This window comes from Polypterus senegalus, chromosome 8 (assembly GCF_016835505.1).
Source record: "Polypterus senegalus isolate Bchr_013 chromosome 8, ASM1683550v1, whole genome shotgun sequence".
In the NCBI taxonomy this organism is placed as follows: Eukaryota; Metazoa; Chordata; class Cladistia; order Polypteriformes; family Polypteridae; genus Polypterus; species Polypterus senegalus.
Genome location: NC_053161.1, coordinates 54,741,678 through 54,761,376, shown reverse-complemented (window position 1 = coordinate 54,761,376; position 19,699 = coordinate 54,741,678). Strand labels below are relative to the sequence as shown.

At 36.6% G+C, this 19,699-nt stretch overlaps 1 protein-coding gene across 5 annotated transcripts in view; it reads right to left on the bottom strand.

The window, feature by feature from the left end:
* Nucleotides 1–19,699, bottom strand: part of celsr1a (cadherin EGF LAG seven-pass G-type receptor 1a) — a 265,136-nt gene that overhangs the window by 129,612 nt on the left and 115,825 nt on the right. For all 5 annotated transcript variants that reach the window (XM_039761083.1, XM_039761082.1, XM_039761084.1 and 2 more), the window contains exons 3-5: nt 6,606–6,828; nt 3,406–3,521; nt 1,360–1,448 (exon numbers count right to left, since the gene is read on the bottom strand). In XM_039761083.1, coding sequence (XP_039617017.1) covers nt 1,360–1,448; nt 3,406–3,521; nt 6,606–6,828 — 428 coding nt within the window. The remainder of the gene's footprint in view (nt 1–1,359; nt 1,449–3,405; nt 3,522–6,605; nt 6,829–19,699) is intronic.

The window sequence follows — 19,699 nt, the reverse complement described above, 5'->3', positions numbered from 1 at the left end:
ATCACATAAATTACTCAACTTCTGATTTACATAAAGAGTTAAAAAGTATGAAAAAACTTTCCACACATAAACTTTTTTAACAGAATAAAAGTAATTGTTAATTAGAAAATACTTACAAAAAAAAAAAAAAAACAAGTTATGGTGGTATTATAGGGACTCTGAACTCATTTCTTTTTTTTGCCTCTTTATATCCATTAACTATTCTCCATCCATCCATTTTCTAACCCGCTGAATCCGAATACAGGGTCACGGGGGTCTGCTGGAGCCAATCCCAGCCAACACAGGGCACAAGGCAGGAACCAATCCTGGGCAGGGTGCCAACCCACCGCAGGACACACACAAACACATCCACACACCAAGCACACACTAGGGCCAATTTAGAATCGCCAATCCACCTAACCTGCATGTCTTTGGACTGTGGGAGGAAACCGGAGGGCCCGGAGGAAACCCACGCGACACGGGGAGAACATGCAAACTCCACGCAGGGAGGACACGGGAAGCAAACCCCGCGTCTCCTAACTGCGAGGCAGCAGCGCTACCACTGCGCCACCGTGCCGCCCACATTAACTATTCTGCAATATGCAAAAAATATTTACATTCTCAAACTGAAAAAGTCAAATACTATAATCGTCGTTTGGCAATGCACCACTGCTAATTTTGTATTACCTCAAGAGCCTTTCTACGTTATTTGTTCTTCCTTACAGAACGACTGAATATGCTATTAACTGACTACACCCTTTTTTTTTTAAATAAGGATCAAGCTCTAAAACTCTGTTAAATCTTCAACAGATACAGGCCTCATTTACTGCACTACTGCTCTCAGAGTAGAAAGACCTACACAAAATGAAAAATCTCAGGTGATCTTCTCTTATGGGCACCATCTTCAGAATAAACAATATATACATGTATAAAACATTGCTTTAATTACATGTTCCACCCCAATTATCTTGTCATTGTCTTAACTCATCTAACAAATACTGCTTTTAAATATTGCTGATACCTCATATAGAGTATGCTGGATAACTCAACTTTGAAAATTCCTTGATTGCTTCCATTCTTTACTTAATACAGTGACAAAATACTACAGCTATTGTTGATTTTCATCAGGCATGCAGCTTTTTATGTTCAATTTTTCAAATCTCCTGCATTTTCCAACTAAAACACAATTACCAATTAAAGTAATAAAATCAATGCTTCCTTCTAATCAAACCTAACTAATATATACTTAACATGTACCACTTCTTGGCATTGGCCACTCAAAACATTAAATTTTGCAGTCCAAAAACAGTTTGACATGCATCCATCCTGCAGAGCAGTGTAAGTTATCACACAAAATAAAGAGAGGCAATCAGCTCCTACCTTATTGTAGTAGTGCACCTGAACAGAATGCCACTGACCATCACTGACGCCTCCTGGCATGTAAGGAGCTACTGTAGTTGTAGCTTCACCTGAAGAAGAAAAAATACTAAACTGATAAAAATAAATTAATTTTGAGCACTAAGAAAAATATTTAATCAAGCAAAAAATAAGTTCTAAAAGGAGTGACATTTACACGGGAGAGTGGGTGTCACTTTAAAAAAATTTACTTTTAGATACTATAAATATCTGTACAAAGGTTTAATGTTTACCTGTTAAAGAGTCCATAATGATTGACCTAAAGAATCCCATGACTGTTAAACTAAGTATAAAGATCTTAAACACTTTCCGATGGTCACTGTTCCATAAAAGTTAGCCATTTTTGTTATTGTTTCTTCAGTAGTACTACGGTGTTGTACCGTGTTAGCCATTATGAATGTAGAGAAAAGCCAAGAAAAATTTTTTTATTGGCTAACTAAAAAGATTACAATATGCAAGCTTTCGAGGCAACTCAGGCCCCTTCTTCAGGCAAGATTTAATACAAAATTTCAAAAAAAGGTGTCATTATGCTTGGCTCTTGTTTCTTCAATAAATTTTTAAAATCCTAGCAGTTCACAACATTAAAAATAGAAATAAGCTACAAAAATAGCATTTTAAAATGTATGAATAAATATACAATTAACATTCCAACATTGTATATTTATCCTAATATGTATGGTGATACATGGTGGAAAAGGTGGTTTTTAAGATATTATTTATAGTAACAAATAATTGTATTTAACAAGCTTGTATCTAAAAATTTGAAAATCTTCAATAAAAAAATATTCATGAAGAAACAGGATGCAAAATTGCATATTTATTTTATCTTATTTAAAAATAGAACATTTACACATTGATTCTTAACATTCTTGCTGTAAGTGCTGACATTTTTTTCAAAAATTCAACATAACTACTGTAGAAGATAAAACCAATTTTAGTGATGCAAATATTTGAATCAGTTATTCCTTTATTTAAAGTAAACACAATTATTTGTCAACAATGAAAAGAAACTCAAGTAAAAGTGGTAATTCATTAATAGCTTATAAAATGTAGGCTTACAGTAGCATGATTTCTTCAAAACTGTAAAGACATGGGCAATATTGTGACTGGGGGATGCTTATAGAATTCCTAATCATCATTTTCTTAATTTAACTGGATTTTCAGCCTCATCAAATGTTTTTACTGCTACTGTTAAACTTTGAAACAATGAAGTCTTTTAATGTAACTTTCACAAGTTATCAATTTACATTTAGGAATGAACGAGATGATACAGTTTTCATATAACTGATCACATTATGATGAGCAGTCAATGCACAGGTGAAAATAACATGCATTATAAAAAGACAGAGCTAATCTAATCCATCTTTGTGTTTATATATTAGCTGTCAGATTTGAAATTTGGTTGTTAGATAAATTAAGTGAGCATGAAAGTGATGTAAAAAAATAATCAAATACATTGGAGTGTTCATTACGAAACCAACTTATTCCTATTCAGGACTGACAGAATCTCTCCCAGATATGCTGGGTGTAAAGCACAAACCTAGCATGGACAAGGGCCAGTCCATTACAGAGCACATCTGTTGACACACCTGCACTTCCTTATAAGGGGCCAGTTTAAGCATGCAAATTACCCTAATAGGTATATCTTTGGGACTTGGCAAGAACATACACACAGTCTCAGACATCTAAGTAGGCCGAGATTTAAGCCTAGGACTATGAATTTGTAACTGTGCCACAGTGATGCCCAATGATAACTCTTATCTACCAAAAGGGTAATAAAATAAATGTACTGTATAAACATGTATACATTTAAAATCTTGAACTTTAAAAGTACAAAGTGGCACACTCTATACACTAAATACAGTAATCTAGTAGTTCAGTTAAGAGCTCAAAAAATTAAAATGGTTTCTGTGTAGTACGTTACAATATGACCAAAAAAAACCCACTATGAGTTCTAGTGGTCAGTATTAGAGTACTTAAAATAAACCAAGACCAAACGGACTGCCTTACCTGCTGAGAAGGTCAGTTGAATCTGCTCCTCTATGATTTCAAGGGCAATGAAATCATGTTTCTCATTAAATCTTCCATTGTAAAGCAATAAAGCATTTCTTTCTCTAGTTGCAAACCTGTCAGGAAGACATGTCATTATATTTATATTTTCACTAATTTCCAAATTAAATTGCAACCATAATTCAGTTAGTTCCCTGACAATTTGGCCTTCAAATTAGGCATTCATTTTAAAATAGTATGTTACATTTTTTAGGTCACACAGAAAGAATGAACAAAACATATTTTATTTATTTGAAATAACTAAAAATGTCTACAGTTACATTTTAAAAATGGTGTAGAATTTATCTATGTATTTCTTAAATGTTTACAACAAGTTTTCTCTCAGAGGAAAATGTTTTCCTTTTGTACTTATTTAATCTTAACAGGTGTAGTTACATAGATAATAACATTTTACCAGACTTTCTGTAAAAATATTTTTCAAGTTGCATCACTCTGATTCTAATGCATTTGACTCAACACATAATTTATATTTTGTTTTGTATTGGTTTCTCTATTGCCAGTGCTCTAACCAGAAAGACTAGTATTCATGGTCCTCTCATCAATGCAGTCACCCCTATCTGCTCTTTCAGGACAGTTTCTGTTTATTCAGCTTATTATTTTTTGTGATAAAATCCCCCACTGTGAAAGAAGTTTACTGAATGTAATCCCAGATAATACTTTTACACATTTTGGTCACTAGGGGCCTTACAATAAAAGTGCTAGTTACTATTATTTCCCTGATATTTTGTCTATATTTTTATTCTTGTAAAGTGTAACTGAGACACAATAGAAAAATTGAGGTCTGACAAGTGTGTTAGACATCATAGTATATATAAAATACTTGTGATGGATATCTCAAATAATTTTAGCCAAGGCAATGAGAAGTCTCATTAAACAATTTGACTTGATTGTGAAATCCCTGTAAGGGGACAGAATTTTTTTCTGGCAACTGAGAATGACTTTTGCATGGTTGTCCAAGTGATGTTTGCAGCGACAAATGACAGCAAAACGATCTGTGATATAGCAGTCTTTTTCACAGGAACAGCAAAATTCCCTGCAGGCATTATTGGAAAATATTAATGGCCCGCTGGAACCCAGAATGATGGATGTTCTTTTTATAATTTTTTTCCACTGTTGTTGATGAAGTTGTGTTAACTAGTAGCAGAAAGCATCTCCTTGCCTGTCCTCTTCACTAGTTTTACTAACAAATTAAATATGTGTTCCTATTTCGTAGATTTACAGCATGTTCACTCAAGTTTTTAAAGCACAAGTGTATAAAATATGAAAATGTTTCATTTGTGGATGCAGTTTTATCTTGTTCCAACTTGCATAAGTTTGTTTCTACACCATGTATGCTTCACCCTTCACAATAGTGACCTCATTACCATACATCTTTAAAACATATGCCATTCAAAGTATGTTCTGTTGGAAGTCCAATTTTCTATTTTTAAGTAATTAAAAAAAGCTATTAACATTATCTGTGTATCATGTATTTATACCATTAACAATTTACAAGTATGCTGTTTCTTTATCCTCCCCTTATACTGCAGTGAAAAGAAAGTTAATATTTGACACAATATCTTTTACACTCACTTAAAGTCATTGTAAATATATTAATACTTGGATTTGATATTAAACTGAAAAGGCCTGTGTTTAGAATTAAATTATTGCTTTCAATAAATTACAATTTTGTTTATTTTAGCCACATTATAGTAAAGTAGTAAATTATACATATATATACTGCATCACTCATGTAAAATGGATGGATAAATGACATTGTCAACATACAAGATAATATTATTAAATATAAATTTCTTATGTGATCAGTGTTCATATTCAATATATGTAAACACAGCTACAAGAATAGTAAGATCATTAATCAATTTGCTTTATAGTGACTGAGAGTGGTTATAGCTGTTGTCACACACTTCTAGACATTTTGGTTTTAAACCCTAGCCTCATCATTATTTATATAAAATTTGCATGTTCTCCCCGTGTTTTAACTCTCCTGCACCCAACAAACATTTCAAAGACACACATTTTAACACTTTGTGTTAAATCTAAAATTAACACTAAGTCAATACATGCTATATGGGAGTGAGTGGGAAATCTGATCTCTACATTGAACATGAACTCTGCTTACAGTTACAGATAAAGTAACCAATGCAGCTGCACTATATAAATCTGCTTAGCAAGTAAACCAAACCAGAAATTCTCAGTACACCTGTGTTCTGAATATACCTGTGGCTCTAAGGGTTTTGTTCAATCCAATTCCTGTATTTATGTGCTTAAACATGCTGTTATTTTGCCATTTCTACCTTTATTGTGTAACAATTCTGTCATTCCCAGTAGAATGTTTTTATTTGCACAGGAATTTAGCAAGAAACTGTCTGTTTTGTACACAGAAAAGAGTATAGTTTTTTTTTCATGCTTGTTAAGATTTACGTCATGTGACATATTTTGTTCTTCTAATCTACTCTAATCTTTTTGACAAACATACATTTGAATGACACTCAAGCAGCTGCCCCTCCTTAATATATTTATTCATGTTTAGTCTGCTCTTCGTTTACTAAAAGTATTCTGATAAAATTGGGGAGCAAATTAAAAAGAAAACTAAAAAAAGCATTTTTTTTAAACAAAAGATAATCATATACTGCACAACATTAAAATGGAAAAAGACCAGGGTTTTCAACAACTATATAAATATATGTTACTGATCATGAAACCTGTAGTAATGTCTGTCTTGACAAGAATACAAGTATTGTAGAAAACAGCACTGGATGAGGCAGCGGTCCTATGTCTTAGTAAGACAGCAACCATGAAAACAAGATTCGACACACATAAAACCACATAACATATGAGAAAATTTCTGCTTATGTATGTGTCATTTTTTGTTTTCTTTCTTTCTATTTTTTAGGATTAGAAGTATTTTATTGGTGCATTTAAACTTTGCAGTCTTGCAAAACTCTGTCATGATGAATATAACAAGCCTCTACTCAAAGCTGCATTTCTTTGTGTGCTGCTGTCAACCACTATTTTAACTGTTTGAATTTCATAGTTATGTAGTGAAACTGGCAAAAAAATGTAGTCTCAAAACAAACATTCCAACAGAGTTACTACGAGACAAGGATTTGTATTAACTGTATACAGTATAATCTTACATGAGAGAAATGGTGAAATGAAATCTCTGCCGCAGTCCCTTGAAAGTGATGAATGATTGTGGAGGAAAACTTCTTGTCGTCACCTCACAATAAGGGCGCTCAAACTCATCAGAAGGGCAGACACACTTGAATCCACCCACCAGCAGATTGACACATGTACCCCCATTCTTGCACACCCCAGGAGTACAGCGTCCAACACGAGCGTTCACTTCACAGTCATCACCTGCAAAACAAGAATGAGAATAAAAGACCAAAAGTTAGGATTTGATTTGTGCTTTGCAACTATCCACTCCTTTCATCTTCAAATTGCACTTAGCCACTCCTTTCAGTATTTATTTTCTAGCATCATTAATCAAGCAGCAGTCATGTGACTGGAAGGCCAAGAGAAATAAAAGAGACAGCTTGGCAGAGATTTTTTGCGCTATTGTGCATCTCCTTAACTCTCTTTTATTTATTTCTTTGTTTGTTTGATCTAAATAACTCAACCAACATAAATCCATCATCCATTTATATCTTTCCCTGTCTTCCCACTCCATCCAGCTCTTTTTCTAAATTTTCACATGCCATATCTGTATTTGTTAATGACCTGCTTTTGCAAGATGAGACCCACGCCCTGTGTACTGGACCCCATCCCCACCACACTTGTTAAATCCTACCTTAATCCCGACAGTTACGATAATAATAAATACTTCCCTTGACACCTGGTTAGTGCCAGCCACTTTTAAAATCGCTTCTGTAATCCCACTGTTAAAAAAAAAACTGGTCTTGATGCTAACAATCTTTCTGTCAAAAGTTCTTAAGTGTGTTGTAGCCTCTCAATTCATCAATTACTTAACTTCGAATAATCTGTTGGAACCCTTTCAGTCTGGTTTCAGAGTACAGCATAGCTGTGAAACTGCTCTGCTTTGGGGAACAAATAATTTGCTTATAGCAGCAGACTCTGGACAAACCAGCATATCAATTCTGTTAGACCTCAAGAATTTGTTAGTCTTGGCAACAGCAGATCCAGTTCAGCACTGGCCACGCTATCAAGGACACTGTTCTCAGCCCCCTGCTCTTCTGTATCTGTATGTTACCCCTTGGCCATATCACTCACAGCTATGGACTGGGTTATCATGTTTATGCAGATGATACTCAACTCTATTTCAATGTTAAAAATGAAAGTTCACCAGGGCTTTCTCAGCTCACAACTTGCCTCAGTGAAATTAAAACCTGGATGGAAGAGAACCCTTTAAAATTAAATTGTAACAAAACTGAACTCCTACAAATTGGCACTAAAGCACAATTGGCACTTAAGAAAATAAGCTCCTTCTCAGTCACTCACCTTCTAATGCAAGGAATCTTATTGTCATTTTTAATTCCTCCCTTTCTTATTCCACCCACATAAACTACATTAAGAAACTTTCCTACTTCCACCGCCGTAACATATCCAATGTTTGTTTATTCCTCTCCTTTTCTAATGCTCAGAAACTTGTCCATGTTTTGTTCACATCCTGCATCAATTATTGTAACTCCCTACTGGCAGGTACCGCTTCTAATCTTGTATCACAGCTCCAGCTGATTCAAAATTCAGCTGCAAGAATCCTTATACAAACCAGCAACAGCGAGCACATCCCACCCATCCTGCTTCACCTTCACTGGCTCCCTGTGTCTTACAGGATCGAATATCGTCCAGTATTTCTCCAGTACTGCATTTGAATTTCACCCACCAACTCACTCATTTTCCTCTTTTCAGCTTCCAACCTTCTCAGAAATCTCAGATCTTGTCTGTAAATCTAAGCCATCCACCTGTCAACTGGACCCACTCCCTACAGTTCTGGTCAAAGCCTGCCTCCTCTCTCTGGTCCCTCTTACATCTGCTATAATTCACTCTTCTCCCACTACTGGTACTGTTCCTTCTGCTTTTAAAACTGCTGCAATAACCCCAATACTGAAAAAACCTGATGCCAATCCGACTAATTTCAGTGATTTTCGTTGTATTTCTAATCTACCCTTCATTTCCAAAATTCTTCAAAAAATAGTGGCTATTCAACTTCATTCTCATTTATCTCAAAATAATCTATATGAACAGTTCCAGTCTGGTTTTCGTCCCTTCCATAGTACAGAAACGGCACTTATAAAAATTAACTTATGGCAGCTGATTCTAGTTTAATTATTAATCTCATCCTTCTTGATCTGAGTGCAGCCTTTGACACTGTTTGTCACACTACTCTTCTCAATAGATTATCTTCGATTGGAATTACCCACACACCACTAGACTGGTTCAGATCCTTCCTCTCAGGCTGCACTCAGTTTGTTCAGCTTAAAACTTTTACATCCCAACCCACTGCTGTTACTTCAGGCGTGCTCAAGGGCTTTGTCCTGGGGCCCCTTCTTTTCATTATTTACCTCCTTCCCCTTGGCAACATCTTTCGTAAATATAATATTACCTTCCACTGTTATGCTGACGACACCCAAGCTCTATCTAACTAGCAAACCTACTGCTTCCTTTCCACCCTCCTCCCTTACTGATTGCATAGCAGAAATCAAATCCTGGTTTTCTTCAAACTTTCTTAAATTAAATAGTGACAAAACTGAGGTTCTCCTCATTGGTACAAAATCAACATTATCCAAAACTGATTATTTTTCATTTGTTATTGATAATTCCTCTGTCTCCCCTTCCCCACAGGTTAAGAGTCTGGGTGTAATCCTTGACAGTACTTTATCCTTTCAGTCCCACATCAATAACATCTCCCGGTCTGCATATTTCCACCTGCGTAACATTAATCGTATTTGCCCCTCCCTCACTCCCCACACCACTGCTATCCTTGTTCATAGCCTTGTCACTTCTCATCTGGATTATTGCAGTTCCCTTTTCTTTGGTCTTTCTCGTAAATCTCTTTACAGTGCATCCAGAAAGTATTCACAGCACATCACTTTTTCCACATTTTGTTATGTTACAGCCTTATTCCAAAATGGATTAAATTAATTTTTTCCTCAGAATTCTATACACAACACCCCATAATGACAACATGAAAAAAATTTACTTCAGATTTTTGCAAATTTATTAAAAATAAAAAAATTGAGAAAGCACATGTACATAATTATTCACAGCCTTTGCCATGAAACTCAAAATTGAACTCAGGTGCATCCTGTTTCCCCTGATCATCCTTGAGATGTTTCTGCAGCTTAATTGGAGTCCACCTGTGGTAAATTCAGTTGATTGGACATGATTTGGAAAGGCACACACCTGTCGATATAAGGTTGACAGTTCATGTCAGAGCACAAACCAAGCATGAAGTCAAAGGAATTGTCTGTAGACCTCTGAGACAGGATTGTCTTGAGGCACAAATCTGGGGAAGGTTACAGAATAATTTCTGCTACATTGATGGTCCCAATGAGCATAGTGGCCTCCATCATCTGTAAGTGGTAGAAGTTCGAAACCACTACGACTCTTCCTACAGCTGGCCGGCCATCTAAACTGAGTGATCGGGGGAAAAGGGCCTTAGTCAGGGAGGTGACCAAGAACCCGATGGTCACACTGTCAGAGCTCCAGAGGTCCTCTGTGGATAGAGGATAACCTTCCAGAAGGACAACCATCTCTGCAGCAATCCACCAATCAGGTCTGTATGGTAGAGTGGCCAGACAGAAGCCACTCCTTAGTAAAAGGCACATGGCAGCCCACCTGGAGTTTGCCAAAAGGCACTTGAAGGACTCTCAGACCATGAGAAACAAAATTCTCTTGTCTGATGAGACAAAGATTGAACTCTTTGGTGTGAATGCCAGGGTCACGTTTGGAGGAAACCAGGCACTGCTCATCACCAGGCCAATACCATCCCTATAGTGAAGCATGGTGGTGGCAGCATTATGCTGTGGGGATTTTTTTCAGTGAACTGGGAGACTAGTCAGGATAAAGGGAAAGATGACTGCAGCAATGTACAGAGACATCCTGAATGAAAACCTGCTCCAGAGCGCTCTTGACCTCAGCCTGGGGCGATGGTTCATCTTTCAGCACGACAACGACCCTAAGCGCACAGCCAAGATATCAAAGGAGTGGCTTCAGGACAACTCTGTGAGTGTCCTTGAGTGGCCCAGCCAGAGAACCCGGACTTCAATCCGATTGAACATCTCTGGAGAGATCTTAAAATGGCTTTGCACTGACGCTTCCCATCCAAAATGATGGAGCTCGAGAGGTGCTGCAAAGAGGAATGGGCGAAATTGGCCAAGGATAGGTGTGCCAAGCTTGTGGCATCATATTCAAAAAGACTTGAGGCTGTAATTGCTGCCAAAGGTGCATCGACAAAGTATTGAGCAAAGGCTGTGAATACTTATGTACATGTGATTTCTCAGTTTTTTTATTTTTAATAAATTTTTTAAAATCTCAAGTAAACTTTTTTCACGTTGTCATTATGGGTTGTTGTGTGTAGAATTCTGAGGAAAAAAATGAATTTAATCCATTTTGGAATAAGGCTGTAACATAAAAAAATGTGGAAAAAGTGATGCAGTGTGAATACTTTCCGGATGCACCGTATAAGCTTCAACTGGTCCAGAATTCAGCTGCCCGCATCATTACTAGAACCTCCTCTATTCACCATATCACTCTTGTTTTGCAGCAGCTTCATTGGCTTCCAGTTCAGTTCCGAATTCAATTCAAAATTCTCCTACTAACTTTTAAGGCTATCCACAACCTTGCCCCTCCATATCTGTCCGACCTCCTCCTTTCGTCCGTCTTACCATTATGGGGAGCAGAGCATTCAGTTGCTCTGCTCCCCAGCTTTGGAACTCACTACCACCTGAGCTTAGAAATATTGAATCATTCTCACTTTTCAAATCTAAATTTAAAACTCATTTGTTTAAGACTGCTTTTTCTCTTTGATTACAACTGCTCTGTCTGATTTTAACTTCTGTATTTTACTTTTGTTTATAATCTGTGTTTTGTCTATTGTTCAGTGTCCTTGAGTGTTTAGAAAGGTGCCTACAAATAAATAAAAATGTATTATTATTATTATTATAAAATTCTGTTATTAACCTACAAAGCTTTAAATGGCCCTGCACCAGAGTACATCAGTGACCTTCTCCATCACTCTGCTCCTGTTCACCCTCTAAGGTCCTCTGAATCTGGCAAACTTGTTGTGCTCCACATTAACCATGCACTACATTTGGAATGATCACCCTAAATTAATTAGATCTGCTGACTCCATTCATTTTTTAAAAAAAAACTTAAAACTCATCTGTTCAGGAAGGCATTTAACTGAACCTGACATTCTGCCTCCTCTTTCAGTCTTTCTCTCTGTCCAGATGCTCAGTATAATTTGTGTGTGTGTGAGTGTGTGTTATATCACAGATGACGTTATTTTCTAGGCTTTCTTTTAGTATTGAACTTAGTATTTTACTCTGGTTTATTGTCTTTTATTCTATTTAATACCTTTGTTTATCCTGTATCTATCAATTTTAATGTTCTATTCAGGAAACATCAGTATCCAATGTTACATATACCTGCTATTTCTTTATAAGACTCTGTGAAGTGGCTTGAGCCATGGGAAAGGTACTATATAAATAAAATGTATTATTATTATTATTGTTTGTTTGTTTTTTCCTTCTTCCCTAACGACTATTGTCTAATTAATGATGCAGAGCAACAAGCATGGGCAGTAGGGTCTAAGGGCAATTTGCAGGCAAAAGGAGTGGCTAGATGTAGAATCCTAGCCAAATCGTGGCACACACACACATTTCTTGCACTAACAAAATGACAGACTTTTATCCCTCATGCATATGGAATATAATTTATATGTAAAGTAATATAAATAAAATATAATGTTCAATTCACCCAAAACAATCATAGTCATCACAATTTTTTACATAAACGTACAAAATAAACCAAACAGATGAAACCAATTGTAACTGTAATTTATCATCGATCCCTTCCCTGAAACTGTTTTTCTAAATTCACAGTCACCAAGAGATGCCACTAGGCAGTTGCCTTAGGCCTAGGAAGTATTAAATTTTCTAGAGGTCTTTTTTATTTTTTTCTTAACCAGTTTACCAGTTTAGTGTTTTTTAAATTCCTAAATTAATTTTAAAACCTCACTCTGGACAAATATATAGTACTAGCCAACCCGCGGCGTACCATACGCCACATAATCAGGCCGGTTTTTTAATGATTTTTAAACACAGGGAGAAAATTAACATTTGAAAAATCAGTAATGTAATAAATCAGCAAGAAAAGCAACATTGTAACAATGCAAGGAACGAACCAACACACAATCGTCCATGACTGAAAACTGGCGGACCGCCCTCGCGCCTTCTCCTGACAGACGGAGGGATGGGGGTGCACGGCGCGGAGTGTGGAACGGGAGGAAAGGAGGACGACGTCCATTCAGCTCCATCCGTCATGCTAGTCTGCTGATTTCTCGTTCAGTATGCACTGCCCGCTCATGTACCCACTTCCAACTCGTCACTTGAGTCGTCGTCTTTACACAGTCCAGATGTACCTGTGACTGACGTAGACGTTTCATTGCTCTGTGTGGTTTTGGCTGCTTTTCTATATATAATCCACCAACACACCCGACCATGGTAGTAGCGAGGTGGGAGGGGGGTGTGTACAAAGAGTAAGGACATAATGAGTGGGAGCGTATGAGTCACACTAAGTGGGAATTCTACAGCTTCCAGCCCGAATGGGGTTCAACGGCTTACCCGCCTCTGCGCTGGGTAGACACACGGTCAATCTCATGCATAATTATTTATTGAATGCTAAACACTTCTGGAAAGACACGGATGTCTAAAACGGGTTGGTGTGAGAATACAACAGTAAGTGAATGAAAAGATGGAACTCTGGAGAGAACAAAATACAACACAATAGTGAACCCGCGGCATAACAAACGCCGCATGGCTCAGACGTGCATGTGGACTCTTACCACAGACGAAAGGGACTAACTGGGTGGTCGGTGAGTTTTTGCGTCTGGGCAGGCAGTGTGAATGCCTAGACAGCGAGGGTAGACGCCGGCCGGTGAAAAAGGAGTGTTGGTGGGCAGGAAAACGTCTTCCGTGTTCTTGCAGGAGCATCAAAGAAGACGCATGTTTGTTGCGGATGCGAATAGCTGTATGTAGCTTGAAAAACAGTTTGCTATGGTGCATGCGGTCGTGCGTCGTAACCGAAAACTTGGTTTTTAAAGACTGCTTACTTCATTGTGCTTTAACCTCAGCTGTAAAGAATTGTTTTAAGGATCCCATGGGATACCCCTCGCAAACCGTTTCACACGCTGCATATGGCGATTCACCTCTGCGTGAAACATGCCTTTATGAACAGTCAACGTAGCTCGGAGGTGCATGACATGCACATGACATTAACCTGACCTGCACTGCATGTGGCCTCTACGACAGACGAATATAAATGACGCCATTTTTTCTGTGTCGTCGCATCCGAGTTGGTGGGCGTGGCCCTGCGAGTTGTCGTCGTATCCAATGATCTTGGAGTCAGTGGGTGTGGCTCCTTCCTGTGTGCGCCATAGTTGTTTCACTTGTCGGCAGCTAAGTGAATCCACGCCCCTTCCAGCATGCTTTCCATGGTTGTCTTGCCTTAGTGAATTATATTTATAGATTTCCTTTATTTTGCTATTATATTTAACATTTTAATTTTCAAGGTAACATTTTGCAACTTACCTGCTTTTGTTCTCATTTATGAATTTATCAAAGACATATCATACTAGTTAAATTTTTAAGTTAAAATAAAAGAAAAAGGAATAACAAAACAAGCTAGAACAAGAAAATTCACATCACAGTAAACCATAAGGCAATATAATGCTTGTATTTTTACAAAAATGAATATAAAAATATATAATATAAATAACATAATTCTATCAATAAGCACACAGTATCTCATCAAAGAAAGTATTATCTCATTCTTTCTGCATTAAGTAGAAGTGATAATAGCTGGGTGGGATTTACTAAATTTCTATGCCCCTTTACACAGCAGTCAAGGCAGGTTCTAGCCTGACAACTGAATGTTATGCAAGAAAGCAACATCTTTCCTGTAACTCCCTCACTGAGTGCCACAGGCTACAAAAGGCTGGCTAATTCTATATGCTAGTTTTAGGTGATGGGTGTTTTGGTGAAAACATGCAGGTGGACCTCCCATATTGAATCACACACAACAGTCTTTTCCACCTAATTCGGAAAGTAGCTTAAGACATAGGATAGTAGGCTTTTTTTAATTAGCAAAGGAATAACTGTCTAGGCCTTTAGTTATATGAAAAGAGCTGAGCTCAGATTCAGAAAGGCTTTGGCTAAGCCAACTAAAAAAAGCCACATAATACTCTAAGATGTACCAGTTGCAATCAGAAAACAAATTTTTATTTTACCATTGGGGATTTTTCTGTGTTTCTTTGCCAGGCTCACTGCAGCAGTAAAGAATATCCTTCACCACCTGGGCATTTGTTTTCCCTCCAGGTTCAGTTGAAGCCTGGTGGATTAACTGAGGTGTAACTCATATCTGAACTTCTGGAACATCATAATGTACTGTCATGGAAAGTGATGTCATTCAAACACAACTTGAATAATTGTGCAAAGGTATGCTTCAAAGCAAGACTTCTTTGCATTTATGCATATGCATTAGTTACTTGCTACATATTATATCTGTTCTTTAGTCTTTTTATGACATGCACACTACAGACCTGGGTCTAAAGCTAAAAGCAAAACTCAATTTTACAATGGATTCACTCTGAATCATTTCACATGTATTTAAAACATATATCTTAAATTGAGATAAACCTTGTTAATTGCCTTTATAGTCATACTACCATAAAGCAGCTCAATAATCTTAATAAGCTTCTCTTGAAGAGAAGACTGCATATATTCTATACTTTTTCAACCGCAGAGCATTATATAATAATATGTTAAACGTTGCACTGGTGACTTTTGTATAGCCTTGCACTTTGCTTTAAAGGGATGCACACTGAACATTATTTTTTTTAATTCCAGCTGCTTGTTGCAGCTTGTTATTATATTAAAGATTCATCACTTTTAAATATTAATGTATTATTTATAAAAATGGTGATGAGCATGACTGAAAATATATGCATAACTCTGTTTATTTTAAATTCTTGTTGTTAAGCACTTTTAGCACAGGAAAGCTGGTATATAAATTTTTATTATTATTATTTTTATGTCTGTATGCAATTTTTCACTTTTTCTAAAAGCATCCAACTAGATGTCTCCATCAGTAGGTTACCACATAATTACACATTAACAATCCATCAAAAATCCTGTGCAAATGTTTTTGTGCAACACGCAAATGAATTCTATTTGAACATTTGCTAAAAAAATAACTGTTGCAGACATGGGAGGCAAAGAGAAGAAATAAAGAGAAATCCTGTACATTTGTGTTGGGAGAAGTGTGAGTGAAGTACAAGGAAGTAAGTGATTCCACTCTGTGTCACCTGCTCTTTTGCTGTACAGATACGGTATGGGTGGCAACTGTGCCGTGCTGTTTCAGGTCAGATATTCTCCCATGGGCAACCGAAAAAGCTCCATGGAAAACATATTTGCCGACAGAGACAGAGCTCACTTACTGACATTCTGTCTCACACATCTCAGCAGCCTCTTACATTTTAAGCGCGAACTGCACTGCATATACCGTGTTTTTATGGACACTCTGCTATACTGCACAATGTGACCTTTTTCTTCTTAATGCCAACATGTGAATACGGCATTACAGCAATAATGACGATGATCAATGCAATTTCACTCAGCTTCTCCATTTGCACCGAAAGTAAAACTCATTCACTGCTCTTGTATAACTGGTTTGGTTTTTCTCTGCACTTTGAAGATCTAGTGTGTAATACAGGTCAAATTGTATCCCTTACTGATTCAATATGGTACGCTGTATTTTATGTTCCAATACGGGATGATCCCGCATTATAAGGGATGAATGGCGAACCTACTGGTGTGTGTGGATAAAGACCATTATAAAGAAATAATGAATGATACGATCAAGTTCTATTAATAGACTTGGATTCACATGGCACTGTTTCATTAGGTGTAAAGCATGGTCAAATTGATCAGATTAACACAGTTAGAGGATGTATTAAAAACAATTGAATCACAGAAATTTTGTAATGTTTTAATTGCAGACGGGGATTAATCGTTACATAATCAAGTGAATGTAATTATTTTGCAAATCAAAAGAAAGAGACTGGTTCAGAGTTAGTGACTTGTTCTCAAATCAAATGAGTCAAGAGTTATTGATCGAGCAGTTCTTGCGCATGTACTTTAAACATCTACCAGCAAAACAAAACACGCTGACAACATCACACAGGATATGCATGTGCTTTATAACTCCTGTTGAGCTCGGCTGAATCTATTTGTTCGAGGGCACAAATCAGTTCATATGATTTGTTTTAAAAGAAAGAATCTGTTGGGAATCACCGTCTGTACTGTCAGAATTAAGTTAAGAGAGAATATGGAAAGACCCTAGAACCATCTTAGTTAAGACATGTTTATTTTCAAACCATTTTAATGTTAAAAACAGAATTTTACTGAGCTATATGGTTTGTGCATTTGCAATCTAAACTGCAGGAGAAAGTGTGCATTTTCAAAAATGCCAGCTTCTACCAGCAACCACAGCTTCCCTGCTGGCAGATGGCTGCATAATGCTGTGCCGCAAACTCTCTTTCAGCTTGAACCAACTGCGTCAGCTGCACTGGATTTAAAAAAACACATCTTATTGAGTCAGCCCAGTCTTTTTGAAAGTAATTTATATACAGTGCATCCGGAAAGTATTCACAGCGCATGACTTTTTCCACATTTTGTTATGTTACAGCCTTATTCCAAAATGGATCAAATTTCATTTTTTTCGTCAGAATTCTACACACAACACCCCATAATGACAACGCTCCACCTGAAGTAAAACTAACAAGTGCATTTAACAGACTAGTCTATTGTAGCCTAGGTATTGAAAAAAGTATCATTCATGAATGCACTGAAAATATAATGGTGGCAACTGACAAGGGCATCTAGCAGACATTTTCTCTACTGTGTTCAAAGAAATACAGTGGCTGTAACTTTCATCCCAACACTAGTCACTGGCACAAATTTTTTAAGTTAACCAGTTATTGTTGAAAAACTCTCTCAAGTGTAAGTAGTCACTTATGGCACTGGTGGCTTGTTCTGTACTACAGTATATATTTCTAGCATGCATCCTCTTCAGAGGCCTCATTTATAAAGATTGCATACCCACAAGACAAGGCTTAAATATGCAACTTTCCATGCAAACAACAGAATTTATAAAAGAAACCTTGACAGGAGGACATGCATATATTATATATATATATATATATATATATATATATATATATATATATATATACGGCAGCTCTACTGGGAAATAAGAACTCCCTTGATCAAGTAGGGAGATGAAGGCAAACCAACTAAATGATGACTCACATATAATTCATATCAGTGCACAGTTATTATAATGTGTTTTGACATGACAGGCGTATTATACTTCAAAAGTGATAAATATGACGATTAGACAGTATTTTAGTTCCTTTTTAAGGGGATCAATGGTATTTACACTGACAAACGTTCTTGTTATTTCATCTGTTTAATTTGGCTACCTGTTGTCACTTTTCAGGGAACTGGCCGACAGTTCAATAGTGTCTCAGCCAAGCTTCACTCCATCAGCCCTATCTCAATGTGACCTTTGAATTTTTTTTTTTTTTTCAAACATAGTTTGATTTTACATTGTTAGCTTGAATATTTACTGCAAACAGCTACTATTTCTTTCTGCTTCTTTGGTACATACTGAGGAGGGTGACAGTGAACTGTCAAGTTTGGGGAAACAGTACGTCAATCCCCCACTTTCCTTGCAGAAATCATATATGACTTTACTTACATAAACGTTTGACAAAGACCAATATTCTGCTAAAAGTTATCTGCTTTCTCATACTGTATTATTATTACCTGGATTGTATTAAACCGCAAGGCTTTCTCAAGAGAAAGTAATCTAGCAAAAAATCTCTATACTTGTAGACTTACAAAAAAGCATGTAGATGAAGACCAACAAAGGTATGACAATAAATGCTGAGGACAATATAATGATTGATATTGCTTCTACACAGCTTTAAAGACCTGTAGGAGTCTTCCACAGCTAATACGAAAGAAGTGCTCTGAATGAAATCATTCAGCTCAAAACTGCTTCTTTTATATTAATCTAACACTTTCAAAATACTGTTGTCAGTATATTAAAGTATTTAAGGCGCTGCTTTTATTAATTTGGTATGTTACAATATTTCTTTGTGTAAAGAATATTTTTTAACATCTGCCCCAAATTTACTTTTCACCAACCTTTCGTCTGTGTGCCCATGCTGCTGTTGAGGAAAAAGGTTTTAAAGAAACAATTGGCATCCACTCTGCAAATTCCCTTTAAAACTTTAAGCACTTTGATCATGTCACCACTTACTGTGTGATTGCTCAAGCTGAAAACATTAAACTGTTTTGGCTTTTCCTTCTAACTCTACTTCACAGACCTGCATTTTGTTTTTTTTCTAAATATTATGTCCTTGATATTGTTATGGTATTATCATTCAGAGTACACTCAGGTCCAACATTAGACTCTTTAGTTGCATGTGTATACTTTCTGGTAGTGGATATGAGAATGAACTTCTAAATTCTTTCTCATATAATGTACTTTCTAACTCCAGTCTCCTCCTCGCAGTGCAACTATTTGAGTATAAATGCACTTTTATTTATATTAAAGTAATCTGTAAATCTGTCAATATCTCAATTATGCCTATGTTTTTCAATGGGAATTCTACTCACAGTAAGGTATCTGTGAAACCACCCAATTTTGGTGTTATACCAAATTACAGATACATTTTTGTCTATATTATTCAAAGATGTTTAAAGCATGCAGCAGTCACAGCACTGAACCTTGTTAAACTCCACTTTTAACTTAAAATAATTCTGACTAATTCTGTCACACCATTTTTCATTGTTTTCATGGCTTAAACAAATTCTGAACCTATCTGTAAACTAATCTTTAAATCCCGCTAGCTTTTGGTTTAGTGATTATCCTCTCATAAAGTAACATACATCAAACTTTAAAAGATTAAAATATC